Source organism: Stegodyphus dumicola, chromosome X1 (assembly GCF_044657685.1).
Source record: "Stegodyphus dumicola isolate Sdum_Otavi_A_Nest chromosome X1, ASM4465768v1".
Taxonomy (NCBI): Eukaryota; Metazoa; Arthropoda; class Arachnida; order Araneae; family Eresidae; genus Stegodyphus; species Stegodyphus dumicola.
The window spans coordinates 87,811,894-87,835,958 of record NC_140780.1 but is presented as its reverse complement, the minus strand read 5'-3'; the positions used below and the strand labels follow the sequence as shown (position 1 = coordinate 87,835,958).

The 24,065-nt window shown below is 31.5% G+C and overlaps 1 protein-coding gene across 2 annotated transcripts in view; it reads right to left on the bottom strand.

Annotated features, from left to right (window-relative positions):
• LOC118186523 (uncharacterized) overlaps nt 1-22,150 on the bottom strand; it is a 512,903-nt gene extending 490,753 nt beyond the window's left edge. For both annotated transcript variants that reach the window (XM_035356639.2, XM_035356640.2), the window contains exon 1: nt 20,839-22,150. In XM_035356639.2, coding sequence (XP_035212530.1) covers nt 20,839-20,953 — 115 coding nt within the window. In that variant the 5' untranslated portion in view covers nt 20,954-22,150. The remainder of the gene's footprint in view (nt 1-20,838) is intronic.
• Between the last annotated feature and the right edge of the window lie 1,915 nt (nt 22,151-24,065).

Sequence of the window (24,065 nt, the reverse complement as noted above, 5' to 3'; positions counted from 1 at the left end):
TTCCATTTCATAAAGGCCCACAAACGGCCGAGCGGTAAAGTCGCTGAACACTGGTAGTTCACTCCGGGGTTCGAATCCCGGTAAACGGGCTGGCTGCATGGGTATTTTCGTGGATTTTCTCGTGTGTACCGTGTATGCCAGCTGGTTTTCCTTTGAAAGTTCTTCACAAAGGCATCCTTCCTTTTAGGCAGATAACCCTGCTTTGACGTAACTTAATAATCCAATTCAATCCATTTCATCAATATTTGGTCTTTATCAGTCTTTAGAGGCTAAACATTTTGAAGGTATGAGACGAAAGAAAAGACTGGTTTCATCAAGAGGTTTTGGTTTATTTAATTATGACAAAGCACACTAGGGCTATCTGCCTAAGGGGAGAGATGCCTTCGTGGAGGACTTTCTAAGGAAAACTGGCTCGCATACACGTTACACATTGGGAGAACCACGAAAAGGCCCGTGCAGCCAGCCCGTTCGTGGGATTTGAACCTCGGACCGAACTACCAGAGTTCAGCGACATTACCGCTCGGCCGCTGTTTCATCAGGAGGGAAAAAAAACGCCTTTAGGTCACATTCACATACAATACTGGATAAACTCTGGAATCTTCAAATAATTCGACTGAGAAAATCATGGGATTCTCCATTTATGGTACGATATGATGTTCTATAACGTAATTTAAATTTATACAACCATATAGTCTAAAACCAGTCGCTCTTCACTTTAATCTGCAATGATATCGTTTTTGTCTTTTCTGATAACACAAGCTCAATTGATGGTATTTGCTGGTCTACACGCCCAAGTGTTTTTACTTTGAACGCCTAAATTCTTTGAAGTAACCTGAAAGTATATTCAAAAGCGTCCAACTTTTTGAAACATCTTGATATGTCTAAGAGCCAAATTTTCCCTGCAAATTTTTGCTTGCTTTTCCCCCTAATTTTCTTCTTTCCTTCTACAGTTATTTTAAGTGCTCACACAAGAAAATTAAGATTTTTCGATTGCTAGATTTTCATAAATTTTGCATTCTTGTCAATTTTTTAAAATATCAATTGCATCAACTGTGTTTCAGCTGAAGACAGCTTTTTCATTTTCTAGACATTTTAACTATAAACAAAGTATAGAGCAAAGTCCAAAGGATAAATATTTTAATTAAAAGACTTTTTGCTAAATGACAAAGAAATAAAACAGTCCAGCAGTGTTTATTCTTCACCACCGAGTAACCCGATTCTTATATCGGCTGAAACAATCTAAATCATATTAAAGATCATGTTTTTTTATACAATCTATAACGCGAAGGAAAAACTAGCTTCTTAAAACATTTTTTCTAAGAAGATTAATATAAAAGATTATATATATATATATATATTTTTAAAGCTGGGACTTGAACCAAACTGTCAAACTTTTAAAGTTTAATTTACATGGTGGTTATAATTAAAGTTCCAATTTGAAATGGTCATAAAAGGAAAACTACCGGACCAAATGTTATCAAACTTGGGAATCGTGTAAAGGAGGTTATGGGAATTTATTTTCCGCGGTAAAGAAATGAGTTCAAAAACTCACCACCAGGGGGAAAATGGCGCTGTATACAATATTGTTAAATGAAATAAGACACGAAAACATCTGTTTAAAATGCGTTTAATATTTTCCGAAACGTGTTACAAAGCAGGTTCAATGTAGCGTCCAGCATTTTCCGAAAGTAAGTTAAATCCTGTTACTGCATTCTCGACAGCAGCTCTTAGCATATCAGGAGGAATGTTACGGACATGTCAGTGTATCATGTTTTTCATTTCTGCCAAATTGTTTAGATTATCACCATAAACAGTGCTTTTGAGATAACCTATAGCCAAAAGTCACAGAAGTTAAGGTCTGGTGGGAAGAGGGGGAAGTGTTGGCCTATAAGACGTTCATTCGTGAAATGTTGCCTAAGTAACTGTGCGACACACGTGAGGTTAGGCCCAGCTCTGCGTAAAAATCGTAGTATCTAAAATGCCACGTTACTGCAGTTCATGTATCACGAAACATTTTAACATTGACTTTAAGTGAGCTGCAATCACAGTGGTCCAGCTGTCGACTGCTCTTCAGAGAAAAATGGTTCAATTATAAAACTAGCTGTCATTCAACACTAAACGGGGTGGAATGACTGCAATGCAATCGAATGCAGTAGGAGAATGCAATGGAACTAGGTAGATAGCATGAGGGACTTCTTTCGCCCAAATCGATTAAAAGCGTTTTGAATCAGTGTCTCCATGTTTTAGGGCCGAATTCAGGGTTCAAAAATTACAAATTAGCGATCTGTCAGAAAACGATTTCCAGATTGTGCGCACTTGTGCGAGTGATTTGCGATCTCAAATTTTCTAATCGCTAGCTAATTCGTGGTTTTCACGGACGAATTTCTCACTTACACGGATGGCGCACTCGACGTTTATCGAATTTAACGCCTTTAAATGATATATTGCTTAATTCAAAGTTTCTTAAGGGTATACAACATATTAAACTCGTGTAACAAAAGGTTAAGTTAGATTCCGACCCATATTTCGTTTAACAATATTGTATACAGCGCCATTTTGCTCTGGTGGTGAGGTTTCGAACTTCCTTTTTTCGCGGAAAATAAATTCCCATGACCTCCTTTACAACATTACCAAGTTTGATAACATTTGATCCAGTAGTTTTCCTTTTATGACCGTTTCAATATGGAACTTTAATTATAACCAGTCTGTATATTATTAAATTTTAATTTGAAGCTTTGCGTTATATGTATACCATGCGTAAGATTTTCGCTTTTATGGAAAAAATAAAGAATCGAAGCAAATATACTTAGGATATTAGACCAAAACTGAAAAAATTTCCCCTCCCTCCGAAAATAAAATATTGAAACTTCGACCATGAATTTATTGAATTATCGAAATATTCAATTTGACTTATCTTCTAAGTCCTAGTTCGACAACAATTCCGTCAAAAATTCCGAATTACTGAAGCTGAAGTAAAAGGTTTAGTATATATTCACTGTATGTTAATAAAGTAATAAGAGTGTAACGAAAAATAGATTATAGAATTTACGCTGATGCAACTATTTGTCTGAATACACAACATGTAATGGAAGAGAAGGCTTGTAGAGATCTGTTTTTGACATGTCTCTAAAAGTAGATGTCATACTCTTTTTGTCTCTTCAATGTCAAAAAACTTTCCTTTGAGAGGCCTTTAGTTTTGAGGAGGAAAAATTCATAAGAAGACAAATTTGAAGAACATGCAGGACAATTGAGTACACATACTTATTTTCAGAGCACAAGCGGTTCTCCGATTGGTTATTGAATAATGAAAAGATGCATTGTCATGCAATACAAAACATTTGGAATACGTTTTCTGACTGAAAACGTAAGATTAAAAGTCATCTGCTTAATTCACAAGTCAACTACTCGGGCAATTGCAGAATCGTTTTGATCCTAAGCTTGTAAGACAAACGTAATATCACCTGGATTTAAACACTTCTTTAATCTTCCGAGAACGTTCCTTCTTTAGCTCATATTCCAAGAATATTAAGTGAATACAATTATTGCAAAAGAAATTGAATATTCATTTGCACTACGGGTTGGTAGTTTACTAACAAGTTAACAAAACTTAAATTCTGCTTTTTGTGTCTAAGAATACAACAATATTTTAAATATTTACAAATAAAATATTAAATTGGAGATTTAATTGGAGCCTCACCAGGTGCCTAGCATTTGAAGATTGTTAAATACTAATTGTTTGTTGCGAAGTCTAACCCAGGCTTTTGCATGGTTGGTTTTCGTAGTTTTATAGGTTCTCTTTACAAAGGTTCTCTATGAAAGCATCTTCATCAAATAGCTCCTATGTTCTTTCTATGTTCAAATAACCAACTAACCTAGTTTAAGCGCGATTTCCAAGAGAAGTTACTAGCAAAACCCGAATACTCATTAAAAATCATGTAGCTTGCCAATCGGGAGTAACATGAAAGATACGGCGCCAATAATTGAATTGCTGTTACGGTACGCTGTTTCTAAACTTAGATGGTCATTTCTTAATTAAATAGCCCACCAGCGGCCGAGCGGTAAAGACGCTGATCATTGGTAGTTCGGTCCGAGATTCGAATCTCGCGAACGGGTTGGCCGCATCGGCGTTTTCGTGGTTTTTCCCATGTATAACGTGTATACGAGCCAGTTTACTTTAGAAAGTCCTCCACGAAGGCATCCCTCCCTTTAGGCAGATAGCCCTCGTGTGCTTTGCCATAATTAAATAATCCAATCCAATCCTTAATTAAATATAATTGATTTGTAACTTCTACTGGAACTGACGGTAAGAATTGAAGTGCAAATAAATAATATCGTGGGCAATCTTGGTTAATATAAAATTTAAAATACTTGCATAGAGAAATATTTGCATTCAGACAGAAAGTTTTTTGAAATATTTTCAATTACTTTATAAGAAGGATTTATTAATAACCGTAATAATTACTTATTATATTACTGATGATTAGGATTCAGTTCTTGACAAGTACATTCTAAATTAGAATTTTAAGGATATAATGAAAATACGCTACGCACAAAAATACATTTTAGGATAAAAATGAGTTGGTTTTTTATGTTTTAAAATTTCTTAAATTCATTTAATAAACATCGTATCCTCGTTGTTAATTGAATCCTGAATGTTGGGTGGCGTTTATAGAATTATTCTTACTTGTCCACAGAATCTGCTGACTTATCCAGCCATTAAGTAGCTGCAGATCATTTCTACATAACCATTGAACTTCCATTAATTCAGTCTCTAGAGGGCTGTATGTTTATATCATAATTTGACTTTTATAAAAATGATTATTCTAAATATTATGTTTCTATAAAAATATACTGTGCTTTAAAAATGTGGATTATAGTATCAGCCGCTCTTTCAGCCACTTCAAAAGCAACAGTTTGTTTATAAATAAATTATGCAGTTAATGTCATAAAATTCAAATAAATATCAAACGAAAATTCTCAGTTTTAGACAATTCGATTTAAACGAAGTAAAGTAGCAGACGATAAAACGCCGAATGTAAAAATTTACTCTTATTTTTTTTAAAAAAAGAAGATAAAGAGAAATTAAAAAAAAATAGTTAAAAATTTGAATATCATCTATAATTTAAAAAAATAGCTTTTCATATAGTATTAATAAATATTTATTACGCTTCATTGAGGGAAAAAATGTCATATAATTAATTCTTCGTAAAATCTTACTTGAAATTTAAGGTTAAAAATAGCTGTGGCAATTCACTGTAACAAAAATCCATAGACCACATTTGGCGTTATTATCGCTCAAAAAAAAAGATGCCAGATTTCAAAACTCGAAAATATGTAAATTCGTGTATATCTTAGAAAATTTTGCATAAAAAAGTCTAATTTTTTGCAGATATGCTTAAAAATACACCTACTTAAAGATGATGGTAAAAATTTTATAGGTTATAATTAAAAATATTTTTCGAAAATTTATAAAAATTGTTTAAAAATAGAAATTAAAAAAATAAAACACAAAAAATGGATAAATTTTATTTGGAATGAACCTAAATTTCGAAATGTGAGAGAAAAAATCTAAAAAGTTTAATAAAAAAAGAGATATTAATAAATATTTGCCAAATTCAATTAACATTGAGGAGCTAAAATTTTGAGAGCTAATATTTTAAAAACTACTTGTACGATTTTTACGAAACTTGGTATTCTGGCATAATTTGAGACGTAGAATCGAAATATGGAAAAAAATTGGTATGTTATTTCAGAAAAAGTCCGATTTTGTGTCAAAATACCTATGTTAGAATAGTGCTATATATAAATCTAATATATATCCTAAGTCGCGCTTTCGAGACATGAAAAACGCAATTTGAATTTTGTCAATCGGCCCAGTAGAACGGGAGATATAGCACTGTCCCATTTTTTTTTTGAGCAGTGTACATTAGTTTCTCTACTATCTAATAGGATAATCGTCTGTTACCTTTCTCCACTAGAAAAGTAAATATAAGGTCCGTTTCGAAATTTGTATCACATGCTTAAACAAATCTTTTCCTTTAGCAAACAATACAGAATTTTTAACGATCTCCAAAGGTGGTGAAGATTTCATTAATGAATATTAAAACAGGGACTATTCCCGAACTCTGTTGATCAAATCTTTTGGAGATCTGAAATTTTGGGAAGATACGACAATATATTAAGAAATATTTAAGAAGTACTTTGAACTTGTAAACGTAAAATTGAATTTAAAATGAGAAAGACAATAGGTGAATAAACAAAGAAATACCAAATTAAATTAATTTCACTTTCAATGGTCTTTCAAAATATACATTTGATTTGGGAAGCAGTCCATAAATTGAAATGAGGTTGATCCAAAAATAATAATGTGAGTATGTGATTTTAGGGTAAACGGCCATTACTCAGATTCATTATTTTTACATCTGGCATAGAGAAGTAGACGCCCGTTAGGATGTTGTCCGCAGCCGTTTTGAAACGGAAAGAGTGTTTTGAGCTTTTAAACCGATGGTAATGTATACAATTAAATGTTAGCTGCATTAATAAATGACACAAACAGAAATGAATTTATGTAGAGATAGTCTATAGGCATATTTCTAGACATTTCAGACGCCAAAATGAAGTCATGGTTAAAGATTCTACAATATACATTTGCATATTATAGAACAATGCGAAGCATTAAATTTTTAATTAATTTTTCTGAGTATTAAAACAAGCAAATAAAAATAGGAGTTTCCTTGGAATGAAAAATCAGGACTCTCTGTCGCATTGTGTTAAATTTTATAAGCAGATTTTCAGTTTTATCACTCATAGTTAACGTGTTTTCGATGACTCAAAATATAAGCAATAAAGAAGAATTAATAAAAGCTACTCATTACACGTATAGGTTACCAATCGTTGAGTATATTTAAAATTTAAACTTTTTTTTGACATTAGTATTATTTAATAGCAGTTCTTAATGATTGTCTGCCATTTGTCGAGAAAAAAATAAAGACGTAGAGATAGTATTTAATAAAAGTATGTTACATGCAAAGGTAGCCCAGATTTCAGCTACTAAATTTCATAATGCTTTTCCTTTTACAAGCAACGCAAAATAAACGAAGATTTGAATTTTTAAATTTCTGCTTCCCTCCAAAAATATTAATTATAATTAAAATTAGCATGGTAAGATTAAAAAAAACAACAGAGGTTGCTGTAATACTTTCTCTTTTATGATTTTCTATTTAAACTCCATTAAATTTCATATAACTCGAAAAGCATTCCATATCACTAATATTTTATTGTTATTAATAATTACGTAAGATGTTATTACGTATTACTGATATGCTCAAATTTTCATATTTTGTTTCTAGTAAGTAGTGATAATTCCGAATTACACTTTAGTATCAATTCGCCTGCCCTCAGCTCAAACAAGAACCAATTTCTTCCGCAGTACAATAACTAAAGCTTTAGTACAAAAAATTGAAATTAATCAGTCTTGATCGGAAATTCTTTCAGTTTTATTACATCATTACATTATTAATTTCTTAAAACATTGAAGTGAAAATTTAAAATGAAAAAGAAATAAATTCTATCATTTTTCAATTTTATTTCATGAAATTAGTTTTTCACTTGATATTGGAGGAAAGTGCATTTCGGTTTTATACAAACAAAAAGAACGAAATACTTTTAGTTTCGAATACGTTTTTATAAATTTGAAAGAGGATTTTTTGTACTGACCAAAATATTGAAATAAAAAACTAAAACATTATATTTTGCGTTAATTTGAATAACTGAAAAAAATTAAGTGAGAAATTTAAATTGTACGTTCAATTCGTTACCTGGATATTCAGCTTGAGATATTTTCTCTCATAACACTAAATAATATGAAATAAATCGTTTAAATTTAATGAATACAGTATGTATTAAATTACCTTCATCAAAGACATGGGAACAACTGTAGTTATCCGAATCACATGTGATTACTTTTAGGCATAATAAAATATTTTGTCTCAAATTTACTTATGCGTTTTAATTTCTTTGTTGATTTAAAAAGTGAAAAACATAAAATAGCATATAATTTTAAGCGCTTTTGATTTACATGACTGACAACGATATATCACTGGCTCACAACATATGGCAAGTAAGCAGCTTATGAAAACACTGGAAAGGAAACATATCTTGTCTGTGAATCTACTGTTTTTTATTTAATTTGTGAGTTATTTCTTCGATTAAAAATATAAGATGACGGCATGTTACCTCTACATTCAAGGAAAGTAGTTTAGGCTTACAATATATACCCCGCGTAGTGAGCGTGCACTGAGTTAGTTATTATGATTTAGACTTTTGATGAATACCTTTCTGTCTTTTGTCTCTTACGTTTTATTCTTTATGATAAAGAGACCTTTTCCTTTCTTCCGTATAACGTGAAGTTTCCAATTACCTAATTAATATCTCTTTTTTCTTTAACTTTATAAACATTGTTGAAAAAAATACGGTAAACGAAAGATTAAATTTCTATACTTGCACATTGTAGTTAACTCGTTTGCCTAGATGAGGTAAAATAAAATAAATAATTAGACATATTTTTAGAATATCCGGGTTGTCGGTAGTTCAAGTTATTCCGTTTATTTAGAGTTCTTTTATAATAATTAAAGACAGGAATATAACGGGTCTGAACTTCCGAAACTTCAGAAAAGATATTTCTTGAGAATACGAAGCCAGCTTCTTCTAATTAAACCAAATGCTTGGCAGAGTCTTAAAACAAATGCAAAGCAATAAACTAAGTGGATATATTAATTGCTTTCGGAATTTTCCTTTACTCATTTTCTGAGCGTTCGTGAATTTGTGAAGTAAATATGCATTTTCGAAGATCTGCCGCAGGCAGATAAGAATTCTAAATTCAATTTAGCAGAGTTACGGCTGAAATGTAAAACAAAGCTTACGAATCACAAAATATACTATGAAAAAGCTTTATAGAGATATTAAAGTACTGAGAAAATCAAATTCAAAATTACTTTAAGCAAAGCGTTACATTTTATTCAATAGTTATTTCCTATTCATTTGCTTCATACATGCATAACTAAAACCAAGCAGAACTAAATTTAATATACAGATGGTTACATAACAATAGTCAGTAAAATTTAGGAATGTTGTAAAAACATATCGAATTATGAGAAAGGCTCTATACTATGCTATTTATAGCAGTACTTAGTCTTACTGTGAATTCAAAGCTTCTGCCGTTCGCGGGATTCAAACCTCGGACCGAACTACCAGTGTTCAGCGACTTTACCGCTCGGCCGCTGGTGGGCCACTTTTGAAGGAAATGAAATGTTCTGTTTTATCGAAACAGCAAATAACAAGAAAGCGAAAGAGTCTTGTTGCTTCATAAATTACAATTCCCTTATGGTGCAAACGAAGCTTTCGTATCGACTTAAAAAACTAGAAATCCCTTATTTTATTGTTGCATTCACTTTATAGCTGTGAATTGGAAAACGGACACGCAATATTCAAAGCTATGGTTATATTACTTGTATATACGTTTGTAAGATTTTTTATATTTTTGTGGTTGGAGTTAATATTGATGCCTACACAAACAGTCTAGCAGAGACATATTAAATAGCAAAATTTATTAGAAAGAAAATTATGTCAAATTGTGAACATGATCGCAGTAAATGAATGTTCCATTAATATTTAGAGTCATTTGGTTTATTTCGGAGCAGAAAATATGAAAAATCAGCAGTACCTTCGTGTGGATTTGAACTACGGTTGTTCCGATTGCTAACGGACGTGCTTACAAGTTTATCTCAATGGCAATGCGTTAAGGAAGGATAAATTTTTTTACAGTCTCCTCGACGTAAATTAATAAGCAACTTGTTGAGTGATTAGGTTTACATTGGAGCAGAAAGTAGACAAAATCAGCAATGCCCTTGCTGGAATTCGAAGTCCTGAACTCACTGTTTGCTAGCCGGACGTGCTTTCAATTTACACCACGAGGACATGTGATAAGGAAAGCGAAATGTTTCTACAAACTGGGCTGTTTTATATTTATTCTTAACTTCGGAAAACAGATTTTTAGAAAATTTTCACAAACGAACATTATTCTCAACTTTCTGATTTTATATGCATTTTATTTTTGAGACATCTTTGTTCTCCCCAATACTGTAACTATCACTATGCGTATTATGCAGTTTCCAGTAAGAAAATGAAACATGTAATTTCATAATAAATGCTAAAATGTTTTTAAATAAACAAACCTGAATATTTTTTACTATTGCTCTTAAAATAGCGGAAACCAAAAATGTTCCGCACATTGGAGGTAACGTGCTTGAAAAGTGCAATATACTCACCAATAATAATTAAAATGAGAATCTCTTTCAAAAATAAAATATATATTTTCTTAATGTCAGTCCTGTGATCCTTTCCTCATGTAATTTCCACATTAGAAAAACCGCTAAATACTTCACTGAGAAGGGCAAATATATGCGTGGCAAAACATTAAACATGATTCTTTTCCTCATTTAACCTGAAAACGAAAAGCTAAAATATGTAAGAAAGCAAAACAATTAACTGTAACTTTCCTCCCCGACACCCTTTATGTAGTTCGATTCCTTATACATTATACGTATCTACTCCTTTTTTCCATTTTATCATATAAAATGATTGGCAGCCAATAATATTTTTAACATTGAGTGAAACATGAAAGGATCGTAGACAGTTATATTGGAGAGACGTTAAGATTTTTTTGGAAGCAGGCGAGATGAAAAATTAGCAACCGCCTTCGCCGGGAATCGAACCACGGACCTCTAGAATACCGGCTCAGTGTACAGAACCACTACATCACGAAGGCACGCTAGGACGGTGGGAGAAATGCCTTATAGTATCACAGTCACATTACTTTCTTCACAGTTATATTACAATCAAAATTGTTTGGGTATGTAATTTGTTTCAAATTAGTTTTGCTCTTTTAGCTTTTCTAAATGTAATGTTTGTTTTTATAAAATGGATAAACGGTTTAAAAGTAGATTCCTGCACACAATTTAAACTACTTTGAGTAAAACCTTACTGGATTTCGGCGTCTGTAGCAAGTTTTTGTAAAGAATTAGTGGACCGAGACGAAGTTATTAATCTGGTAAGCGATAAGCTGTCTGTAATAAGGAAATTACAATTAGAGCTAATTATTGGGAAAAACAAGAAAAAACTTTGATGAACGTGTAATATGGATTTTCCTTCAAAGAAACCCAAGACAGTTTCAGTCATTTTTGTGTAATACGTACGGAAGTTTCATCAAATGGAAGTGTAAAACCGTGGTTATGGTTGAATCATTTGAAATCAAACGTTCTAATTACAAGCAAAAATCAATAAACAATTTCCTAATCTGCCAGATATTCCTAACTGGAAACCTTATCTTTAATACCAGTGAAGTAGCTAGAGTGGGGCAAGGGGTAACATCCGTCCCTGGGCGCAGCGTCCAAGGGGTGCCAATTTGATGCTATTTGATGAAATTTTAGAATTGAAGAAATTTTATATTGAATATATTATATCCAATGTATTGACTATATTAAATAGGGCTCAAAGTCTTTAAGACCGCATTAGAGACTTACAATTTGCTGAATAATATGAAGTGGGACATGGAAGGAATCTATCATATCGTTTTTCTTTACTTTTTTGCCTGAATACTTCCTCAAATGGCCAAAATGAAAGGAAAACTAAAGTCTATATCCCACGGGAAAAGGTTAGTCTATACAGTGTTCACGCCTTGCATTAATGTGAACTGGTAGTAGGTGAAACCGGTCATTGTTCTAATATGGACGTCTACGCGAATGATAGTAAGGTAGAAGCAAATACGTCAAAATAAAATCAATAACACGCAGAGAAAATACGTCAACTATCAAAGTGTCACGTCACTTGCTTAGTTTGCAGCGTTCAAAGAAATAATTTTAAATGCCCCAAATTCTGTTTATGGAAAATAATACAATTCAAGCATGTGTTTGGCTGACTGCACGGAAATATAGAATATTAGGGGGGCATTTGCAATGGGGCTAGATAACCCGATAAAAAGATATTTACGAGAATATGACAACATATACAAAACTGGCAAAATTTTACAAATTGTATAAAGTAAGTTGTTGTCGACATTGAAGATAAGAATATAAAAATGTTCTCCACTGGAACGCGCTTTGTAACTTGAATAATTTATATCTTAAATTTAAAAAAATTGTTTTGGGTGGCTTTAAATCCCAGATAAGCAAAACTGGGCATATTAAATCCTAATTCGCGAAAGAGACTTAATGTCTTTGTGTGTAATTTTCTACATACTTGGAAAAATATAGCTTCATTAATACAGAATGAACGGGTTAAAAAACTACTTTTTCATAATTTTTTAAGCACTGAAAATACAGAAAATGTGAGTAAACTCTGTGAGCTTCTCGAAAACGAAATGAGAAAATTTTATTACTTAAGAGTAGACAAACGCAGTTTTCCCCATCTGATTCATTATTAGTTTTGTGATATTTAATCTTTCGAAAATGTTCTTTTCTTTATTTAGAATAAATTACTAAACCATTAAATTGCTTAGCAGAGAAATGTAGCGTTCAGAAATGATAATGATAATTTTATAATGTAAAACGTAAGCAGGAAAAATTTCTAAAATTGTAAAAAATGTATTTAATTTACGGGACTGTTATAAACATCATTGGATTGCTAAAACGTTTTGAGCCGAAACATATTTTTGAATTTAATGAGGCAATATTTACAGTAACAGCTGAGAAACTTTAAACCTTAGGACAAAATGTCACGGATTTGCATTTGATGTATACTACTTTTTGTTCCCAAATGAGGCAAAATTAAAAGCATTTTCCATTTTTATAAATAGGAAAGTTATTAGTAAAGATAAATTTTGGATTAATATTCGATAATTTCTTCTTACGTATTTCATTATTTATAGAAATTAAAAAGCCTAATGAAACAGAAAGCTAAAAGGCAAAGCTTATTCAAACTTCCGTATTCTTAGACATTGTAGCCCATTTTTAACACATAAGCCAAACTAATTAGTTAACACTTGCTATTTATGAGAAATAAATCCTTGAAATTTTGTAACAATTTACTTCTACTTTTTGCATACTTAGGAAACCGTCTTACAATTTTTATATGAGGCAATGGCTCATAGACAAAAAGTTCTACTTATCCCAGTAAAAGTTTTAACGTCAAAAACAGTTTTTTTTTTCCCACCCCGGTTTTTATTTCTAACTGTCGTAATGTCACCTTATCTTCTATCTGAGGAAAAAAATAAAAGTAAAATAAACCTAAAAAGATGAAGACAAAAAATACAAAATGTTGATCCTTTCTTCTCACTTTAAAACTCTTTTCCGTGGGAAATGTCTTTGTTTTAACTTGAAATCGATCCATTTGAGTTTATTCTCTTCATCTTCTACTCTTCCTAGGTAAAAACTTTTTCGTTCTTCTTTCATGACAGAGAAAGAATTTTTAACTACTTATATTAACGGATAACTTGCTTAGTTTGCTTTAAGTCTGACGTGATTGCTTCAGTCACACTAAGATTATTAATAAAGTTCAGTTATGTTCTAGGTTATGCAACATTTATCTCAAAGATATTAAACTTAAAATTAATGTTACCATATGTATCACAAAATTATGCATTTTAGCAGTTTTTCATTCATAAACCTACAGCTGTTGCTTTTATGCTAAGCCAGATGATAGAATTAAATGCTGAGAAATGAATTTAAGGAATAGTTTTGAAGTAGAAAAGCATGGGTTTAAACCTCTTCGCTCCCGGCGCTGGGAGAATGAAGTTCCCATTGGTTCCATGACCATGGATCCCTAAACGTTTGACCAAGTATCTTTTGCAATTAAACCTACCATGAAAGAAAAATCCTTTAAAATCTTATTTTCACCCAAATATTTTGATTTTTGCGCATGTTATTTAAATTATATTTTTATAATATAAATAGAAAATCCTAATGTTTACAATTAAAATACAAATTTTAGATTAGTTAATATGCAGTATTAGTAATAATGATTACATTATACATATTTAAATTATTTCAATACAATACTGAAATAGAAAACTTAAAGGTTTAAATAGTGCATAATATAAGCAATTACTAAACTTATATACAAAATTTAAAATGGTTTATATTGTGTGATGCATTTCCAAATTCTGATGTGCGTAGAACTAAAATCTAAACATCACTCAATATACATTCATAGATTAAAGTAGTAAATAATATTCATAACAACATGGTTTACGCCCAAGACATCTGTTCAGTTTGCGTTTCATGGAATTATGACTCCATTTGTAGTATCAGAACACAAATAAAATGTTTAAGTGACCATTTATGGACATTTCAAATTTCAAACAAAATGTTTTGTCACAGTGAATCCAATATTATAAAGTGGGCCGCCAATGACACTTCGGTCTTGTGTTTTATATGGTATTTTGGGCAGGAGGAAGGAAACTAATGCGTAACATTTAGCAGATTTATAGAGTAAAAAATGCATAGACTTAGAAATAATGCAACTAAATTTCAAGCAATCTGCCTTGAGCGCTCGAATTTATTGAGAGTTACATATCATAAACTTGGTAAATATGGGCACTTAAGATATTGTGGGCACATTTTAGCGAATGCTCATATTACGCTTAATGGTTTTGAGTTCGTGCATTCTCATTGCGGCGTTGGCTATGTTCTAGTGTCATGGCGACTGTGTGATTAGTTTGTGCTGTTGTGCAGTTCAAACAGACATGCAAACGGACCATTTCTAATGTAAGTACAACTATTAGATATTTCAAATTATGGTTGCTGTTATATTTTAGTTAACTTACTCAAGATTTAACACGCGAAATTAATTAATGTTACATGAAACCCATAAAAGGCTGCAATTTTATGTGAGTGTAATAATCGTTGGCAGTTGCGGGCGGTGTCGTTTTTCTCTGTTCGACGGCAGTAATACCAACTATTGAATAATGTCACTAGAGCGGTAAGATTAAGGGTAATATGGGCAGTACCAAAATGTTATGATATTTTCTTTTCATGAGGCAATTATTATGATGAAAATTAAGGTCAGGAATGGATGCATTGTTGTGGCTCTTTTTCATCCTAGTTCTATGAGGAATGCGTCGAGTTAGAGGGTGAGTGTAGCGTATGGTAAAGTACAAGGCCTCATTAAGAGTTGTTCTTCTTTAAGTTTGTAATAGTTTGTGTTAATTTAATAGTTTATCTGATTTTCACTATTCAATTATTTTTAATTTATAGATAAAATCTTGGAGATTTTGTTGCTATACAATTTGTTCAATAGCAAAAGTTTAATTTTACTTCTTATCATTTGCCAAACTTATAATTTGTATAAAAGTGTATTTCTGTTTGGAAAAGATAAATGTAGAGATGACAGTTTTTCTTATCTTTTTAATAATGCAACCTGCCCATATTTCCGGCAATTGTGCCCATATTACTTAAAATAATAGTCAAATATGGGCAACTGCAGAATTTGTTGCGGAGCTTCTTTATACACATAGCAATAAGAGTTAGAGGTTTGTTCACATGCCATTAGAAAGATTATATTCTAAAGTTTAGAATATATTAATTTCAGAGAAATGGAAAGTGGTTTAGTGTAGTATATTTTCAATTAAGTGTTTTGGTGCCCAAGTTTACCCTATAACTTTTAATTACAGGGTTTTCTTTACTTTTTATCTTTCATGCTGCATTAAATCCCACGTAGATAATAAATATAAAATTTTTAAATTAATCTACTTCAAAATGCTATTATTTTCCTCCCAGTACAATTTTTTTTATCATTTATGGTAAAACTTTTAATAAAGGATGTACTTATTAATAAATAAATATCTTAATAACCTCTGATCTTGATGCCCATACCATATTTGTGTTACTTATCTTTCTTATCAACAAGAACCCTATTATTAGAGATAAAACTAAGTCATAAAATTTAACGGCGGCCAATATGAAACGCTTACACATGTAGAACACTGTAGAAAATTTTTCGCCATTTGATTCCCATTAATGAAAAATGTTTTTTACTTTAATACGAGCTTGAATTTCATTATGTAAACTTTTCAGAAATTTACTACTACAGTTATTATATTAATGCTTCTGAATCCATAACAGCTTTCAAATTACGTCAATATTCCTATACAGAACATGAAACTGACGTAAACGGATCATGATTTTCATGTTGAAATGATTGGCTTTCCTTAAATATCTTAACATATTTTCATCTCTAATTTAAATTTTTCTACGTATAATAAATTTTAGAGCTTCTTAGTTTTCCTTTTTTTTCCTCTTTAACATAAATCAATAAATAATCCTTTTCAATATGTTAAGAAAGATTTACAACTTTCATTTTAAAAGATCTTCCTCATTGTGAAATTCTTGTTAGAAACTTTTAAATAATAAGTTCTGTGCTCCTAGCTTTTCTCTTAATATCTGCGTTCACAAGTAGCTAAGCAGGAAGCAATGAAAGCCTGTCTTGGTCTGGTTTATGGTGAAAAGGTTGTCTGCGTATAGCCAATGTATTGGCTCCTCTATAATTTGAATACCAGACTTTTCTACAAAACATCGTCCGTGAAATAATCCTTCCTAAAGCAGAAACCCTTATATGCTTTAGCGTAATCGATTAATCGATGAATTAGTCTTTAACTATTCATCTTTTATTAATGAAATGAATTGTTGTAAGAAAGGTTTACTTAATCTTGAGCAGAACTTTATATGACAGCTAACTCTGATTTAGCTATGGCTTATTATTAGATAAATTTTTATAGGTTATCGTTCTATCGTTCTTATTATATTCCTACGACATAATTACAATTTTAGAATTAATAATAATTAATGATGCTTTGCGTTTTATATTTACCTTTACCCTATCTCATCACCTCAGGGAATTCAATGTGTTAAATTTCGTGAATATGACAAGTGTTCGCTATGAACTTTTCTTCGCACCGGTGAATACGTTTTCTCTTTCTAAACTAATAGATTTTAATTTCAGACTTTTAAATCTTTAAATCAACAATTTTCTCTCAATGACTCCTTTATCTTTTTCACGTTTTACGCTTTTCCAAACTGTAATTTAAAAACATTTTTAGCAAAAAAAAGTATTTTTCTTAATTATGCTTTTTATTGCGGTTACCTTAAAATGAACGAAACGATATCAAACCCTTTGAAACCTATTTTTATATGTATATCAGGTATATTAGAATAAGTTAGACTAGTTTGGCTTGAATCTTCCACAATTCGTTTAGAAAACTCATCGTTCGGTCTCAGAACCTTCTAGAAGATGAACTGACATAAACGAACATAATATTTCGAAAATTCTAAAATAAATTTACTAGTCATTTTATAGGAGTTTTATGATATTTAGTGATTTTAATTTTTTTTAACAAAGTAATGATAGATTTTTTTAATGATTTCTTGTTCACGCACAATTATTTGTATTTTCCACTGTTGTAAATTGTGAGATATTTAATTAGAAATTATTCTTCTTTTATAAGATAAAGCGCCCCCACCTTGTTAAAAATTTCTGATACAATTCTAAAAAGCTTTTACGCATTAAATCTGCTTTAACAAACTACAGGTAATTGCGCTGCAGTTCATGCTTAGTTCATAAACTTTGGAAAGCTTGTTAAAATAAAAACAGCACTATGAATATTGTGTTTTATAATTATTATGAATAGTTTTAATAAAATTATATTATTTTAAATATATTTTTAATATATTTTAATGTGCTTCAAAGTTGAAAGTAAGTTAAAAATCAGTATTTTCTCTAAGAGAAATTTTTGAATTTTCATAGCTAATTTGGAGCCCCTTCTAGTAACTGACCTAAAGCAAGTGACTCACATTATCCCGGCACTGATAAATGCTAAAATAAATCGCTGATAATCTTAAAATATTACGTCAGTACTTAATTAAAAATAGTACCCTAAATATGTCTACATATTAAAATGCAAACGCTGGCTTCTTGTTGAAGTATTTAACACGATTTGAATAGATCCCCTCCTTTTTTTATTGTCAGTGGACACTTTTACGAGCTCACTTAAGCTGCTTTCAAAACAGTTAATAGCTGGCACATTCCTGACATTGAAACCTCAAAATGCAGCAAAGCTATTGTCAATACGTAAGTTGAAGTAGCGACGGAACTATATAGCGCGGGATTTGGCAGAAGCGAAGGGATTGGTACCCACTAAATCGGCTCTTAGATACCGAAATATTGTAGCTCAGCGTTCTTTAGGTTAGCTCAGTGCGGCTATTAATCGGATCAGTCTCAAGCTGACTCATCAGAGCCATTTCCTGGTACCTTTCAGAAAATTATGTCGGGAACAGGGGGAGAAAATGGGCATCGTCAGGTGTTGCAGTTTTCTAAAGGTTCTGTTTGCAGTATGATTCACTACGTTTTTCAGTTGTTATTGATCTACCAAGACTATTCGATGATAGAAAGTGATTAGATATGAAGTAGAATATTTTATAAAAACATTGTATTTTACAAACTAACTAAATAAATTTGGAATATGAACTAATTAATGCTTTCGGAATTTTGTGGAGACAAAGTAAGGTAAATTCAGCAGTATAAGCAGCAGCATCAATAAAGACCGTTGAAAATACCAGATGCCACTTCTTTTATTTGGAAACACTAGAAAACCCGAGTAAGAAGTTATTAATCACATCTCAGCGTATTATATTATAAAACGTGAAATTGTTTAGATTCTATGCATTGCATTTTATTGGATTATGTAATAACTATATATCGAAGACATCGTTTAAAGCAAAAAACATTATTTAAAGTGTCTAAAGATACATATCTTTATGAGCTTAAGATGCGTAACTATATTTGATTCCTTTCATTTAATTTATTTTAATTTATTTCATATATTTTTCAATTTTGTCATTTACCTGCAGAAATGTTTTCCTTCTGTTTTGAGCCTGATAATTAATACTGAATAAAGACAAGAGAAGTAAAGTTAGTGGGAAACAAAAATCATGGGTTTAAACGCGCTGCGGTGTTTTCACATGTTATTTAAATCAAGATATTTCAAAAGTTTTAAAATTAATGAAAGTTAGTCTTAATGCTTTCTTTCGTCAGGCTATCCGAAGAATTTCAGATATTCGTTGAAGCATTTCAAATATTAGCACAGGGAAATGTATCTAGCATAGCGCGATAAGTGTACTGAATAAATGTAAGCCTTTTTCAATATACCTTTAAAAGCAGGTCCTGCTGGACACAAATGCATAGTGAAAGCATAGTGTTACTATAAGTAAAAAAAAGTTTTTAAAAAATTAAAAAAATTATTTTAAAAATATAGTGAAAGCATAGTGTTACTATAGAATAAGAGTACAGGTTACAACAGCAAGTAATATAACTTCAAATTAACACAATGTCTTGCATGAAACCTAAAGTATTATAATTGAAAAAGTATTTGGAGAAGAATTATTTACTTTAATGAACATTATTTCTAGGATAACGTTCATTCCCTTTTAATTAAGAGTATTTACGTTCTGTGAATAAAAACTAAGGGTTGGAATTACATGATCAACTCGAAAAATTTGATAAAAATGTAGAATTATGTTAACGTTTATGTAACTTGAGTGCTCTATTTCAATGAAAACCAAAATTGACAAGCAGAAAAGCAAATAGCAGTAAAGACTTCACAAAAGCGCAGTAAATAATTTTATATGTAGTCTTCTATTAAAACGCTCACCCTCAATCTGAAATTCAAATTATTATGAACTTTTGTATTTTAAAGTTGTAAACTCTACTTAACATTCTGCTGTACGTTTATACTAAAATTGAGTTCGCGATTTAAATTTAAAGTTAATGGAATTCGGTGTACTCTACGTTGTATTAAGGTAAATCTGATATTTTAAAAAAGTGCTGTTTAGGATATATACATATACGTATATACACACACACATATATCTCTATATATAATGTTTAGAGTAAATTTTATAGTTTTAAGATAATTCATTCGCAACTGTTTTCATTCGGATGTTTTGCACATTCTAATAATTAAATTTCCAATTTTACTACCATATAAGTTTAAAAGGAATTAAATGGATATTCTGGTAGTGGAAATAAATTGAGTTAATTACGTGTTAAAGAAACTAACTAATGAATCAAAGAAATTAAAGTTGTGTCTTAAACTATATAGAGGATTATAACAGCAGAAGACGCTCATATGCACTTTCTCGGATATTAGATTAAAACATTTAACAATAAATTGCCGTCTTTTGTTGTAAAACTGTATTTTAGAGCAAAAACAGTTTAAAAAATATTATTTGTTTAGAATTAATATTCATAGCATAAAATAACCTTATTACCTGCTATTTTGAATAACACTATCTAAATAAAAACGGAAATTGTAATAAATGAAATTTGCATCTATTATACCAAAATATATCATTATTTTCTTAATTAAAATAGAGTATTAAAAATTTATTGGAAAGTTTCATTTGAACTAATATTTTAATAAACATCTGAAAAGTTCAAAATTATGCTTTCAACATTTCTCATTCATTCTGGCATTCTTTCAATAAATGTTAATTTTTTGTAATTACAAAGAAAGGGCATAAATCGCATGAAATTCGAGAATCTTGTGAGGATAATTCAAATGAGTATCAAAGTTATGCTTTGCACTACAAAATATTTGCTCAAACTCAGTTTCTAAGTATGAAAACAAGGAGAACTTAATTTATATATCAAACTGCAAAGTAACTGCCCACGTGGTGGAACATGGTTAGATAGCTTATTAATCTATTTCGGTAGACAGCCAGCATGTATCTGTCACATGCATAAAATGTACAGTGATTAAATATATATTAGAAACATGCATCAGAAACTTACCACTCAAGGGAAACGTCCAAAGCAGCATGACATACAGAAAGTACTTTCTACAAAATCCATGGGACCACCAAACTTTCCTCTGGGTGCGGCAGTTTGTCTCGCCGGTAGGTATCATTGTTCCGGTTTAGTTTTTACTATTTGATATAGAGATTACAGAATTTTCTTTAGCCAAAGGTTTTCTCAAAATTCATTTCTCTGACAATTAAATTTATTGAGTTCGCGGATTATCAGGGCTTATAAGTCTGAACTCAGAATATAATCTCTACTTTTCAGAGCAGCTATTATATATACTTAATAATAGCATTTGATGCAAATGCCTTCAGTTAATTCAACGCTCGGCCAATACAGCACAATAAACAGAATTTCTTCAACATTTGGCACTTTTCTACAGAAATATAACTGATGTTCATTCAGCGTAACAGAATTTTTATGACTCTTCCACTAAGAATTTACGAAAATAGCACATTATCTCTATTTTTCACTGTGTCCGAATATTTAAGAATCTTCTTAATAATAGCACATTATATCAGGTTTTTCACATAATTTTGCAACTCAGACAGTTAAAAGGAAACGAGCAACAAACTTGAGAGCAAGGTGGACTCCGTACTTTCTGTAAAACATAGAAAAAGTGATGTTCATCTCTTTATCTGTGTACAACAACGTACATACAAGTTTGAAAACGTGTACATATACATGCATATATATATCTTAATATATACATATATACATAAATAACTATATACCATCCAGTATTACATATAGATTAAAAGATTTTATTATTTACTCGCCTGCTTTAAAATATATATTTGAAATATTTATACTTCTTCATACCGTGAAACAGCCTGAGCCGGATTTAAAAATAGTAATTCTTTTCTTCGCATCTATCAAGTATATTAAGCGAAAAATCGCTAATTGCGATAAGTATAATAAAACACAGTCGTAAAAATTCCCCGAATATTCTTAGCGAAGAAATAAAAAATCTATGCGAAGAGAGCAGTCATTTCCCATCTATTAAATTTGAACTTCCCATTCCAACATTTTCACGTTGCCGCCTCGCAGTCCGTTAGAAAAGTTTATAAACTTTTTCCCGGGGCAGAACGAAAGAGTATTCGATGATCATTTCCAAGTACGATCACAAGAGGAGCATTTAAAAGTGACACACACACATACACGCGCACAAAAGCTGAGCGATTACGACCACTTTAACCACAGCGAGCGTTAAGCTATAGAAATAACGCAGGAACATCAATGTCAAGTTTCAATGTCTCACTGATACACTACGTTAGCTGAGAGACTATGCACTGCTCGGCTACTCGGCTATCTCACTTAGCGAATGGGGTTTTTATAGGAGCGTGCTGTGTGCGAGGCAAACAATCGCGCTCCTTTGCGCAAGTCCCTATCGATCGCGCTTCCAGCAGTCGATCCATCTATGGACACTTCAGGAAGAACCCCCATTCACTTAGACCTCTGTCCCTCGCCTTGCCAGCACACGCAAGTCCAACCATTGGACGCAACTTTTACAGAGGCGGATCGTAACCTTCGCGAAGTACAAACATATGACAGCTAAGGTATGACGTCACGATTTCCGTCCTCAGAAGATACGTACTTTGCGAAAGTTACTGACTGACTCATTAAAAACTAATTCAACAAACTTGAGTCTTCATTTTCGTGGCTTGACAAACAATGACACTGGACACGATACCAGCAAAGTAACTTGGTTCAGATCAAATTTAACGATTATAAGTACAGTACTCTTAATCTCTAGCATTATAACAAATGATTTTATCATTAAGCATAATCACTGTGGCAGGATAGTTGAATATACTAAAAAGTAATCTAATAAAAAAATAACATTACACCGCATTTAGGATGCAATGTTGTATCAGTTCAAAAGCTAATTTACCGATTATTCCCAGCAAGAGCAAATGCTGCCATTCATTTATTAAATATTGTTTCTTTTCAGCTAAAGAGAATTTTTGGAACATAAATTTAAGGCTTACGTTTCGTTTTCGAATCCTTCTTCTAGGGGCTATTAAGTACATGAACCCAAACAAAATGCTTATAAAATAAAGAGAATAACAATAAATAATATTTAGAAAGGTTCATTATTCGTACAATGAAAAACTGTTGGAGTTCGCGGATTTTATAATCCATTTTAAATTTATATTGTTAATCCAGTATTTCATCAACATATTTAAAGCATTTTTATACTATTGAACAGGAATATAGGAAAAGTACAATGCATTTCAAAGTGGAAAATATGACTTTTTGTTCTGAGATAAATGATATAACGGAGCCTGAGTTTTATCTAATACAACATTTCGGACGTAAATTTGTTTTTGTCGAGATTTTCAATAACGTCGATGGAAATACCCAAATTAAACATGTGAAGGTAAGGCAAGAACGTATATGCTTGTTGTAAGAAGAAATCAAATATGCAGAGATATATAATTCATATGATATAATTTTACAAGCTTCTGGCAGTGAAAATGGATAAATAATTTTTCTCTTTTTTGTTATATATTAAAACACTGTAGATTATTCGTAATAATACTGAAATGCATCAGTTTTACAAGTTAAACTGAGTTGTTGTTGTTACCAATCTCACTTGTTTGAGAAAGGTCAGCACAAGCCCACGACATCCATCGTGTTAAAGAGTCAATTGTGCCTGTTGATGGCAAGAGCCTTGAGCACCATACTTTTGACAGCCCGAATTTAACTCAGTTCCGCCCCCGCCATCTACCTTGCTGTGGGTTAAGCACGTCCGAAAGGTGAAACCTCAGAATTCCAAGACCGCAGGAAAGAATGGAGCTATGTGTTCAGTATCGTGTACAGGCTAGCTCCGCTTCCGCGAGATACTGCAATACTCTCTTATTGGAAATTTGGAGAGCTCCAGGTTGAGCTCATATCCCAACTGAATAATGAATTTTAGATGTTTGGATAGGTTGCAAGTGCCATGCTACTGCACTATGCTATCCCATATGCGGAACCATAGCATGACATTGTGACAGCTGTTTATATGCATTAGGAAGTGTAATTTTTTATTTGGTATTTGAATGAAACAAGGAAACCATCTTAACTGTTTAATTAAATTAATATTACCTTTTCCTAAGAAAATTTGGATGATTCTTAAGACGTGAATCCACATTTATAATTTAACTGCTAATAGTAGCTTTAGTTGTTGATATCGGAACAAAATTATCTGAGAGAAATTAAGACATTAATGG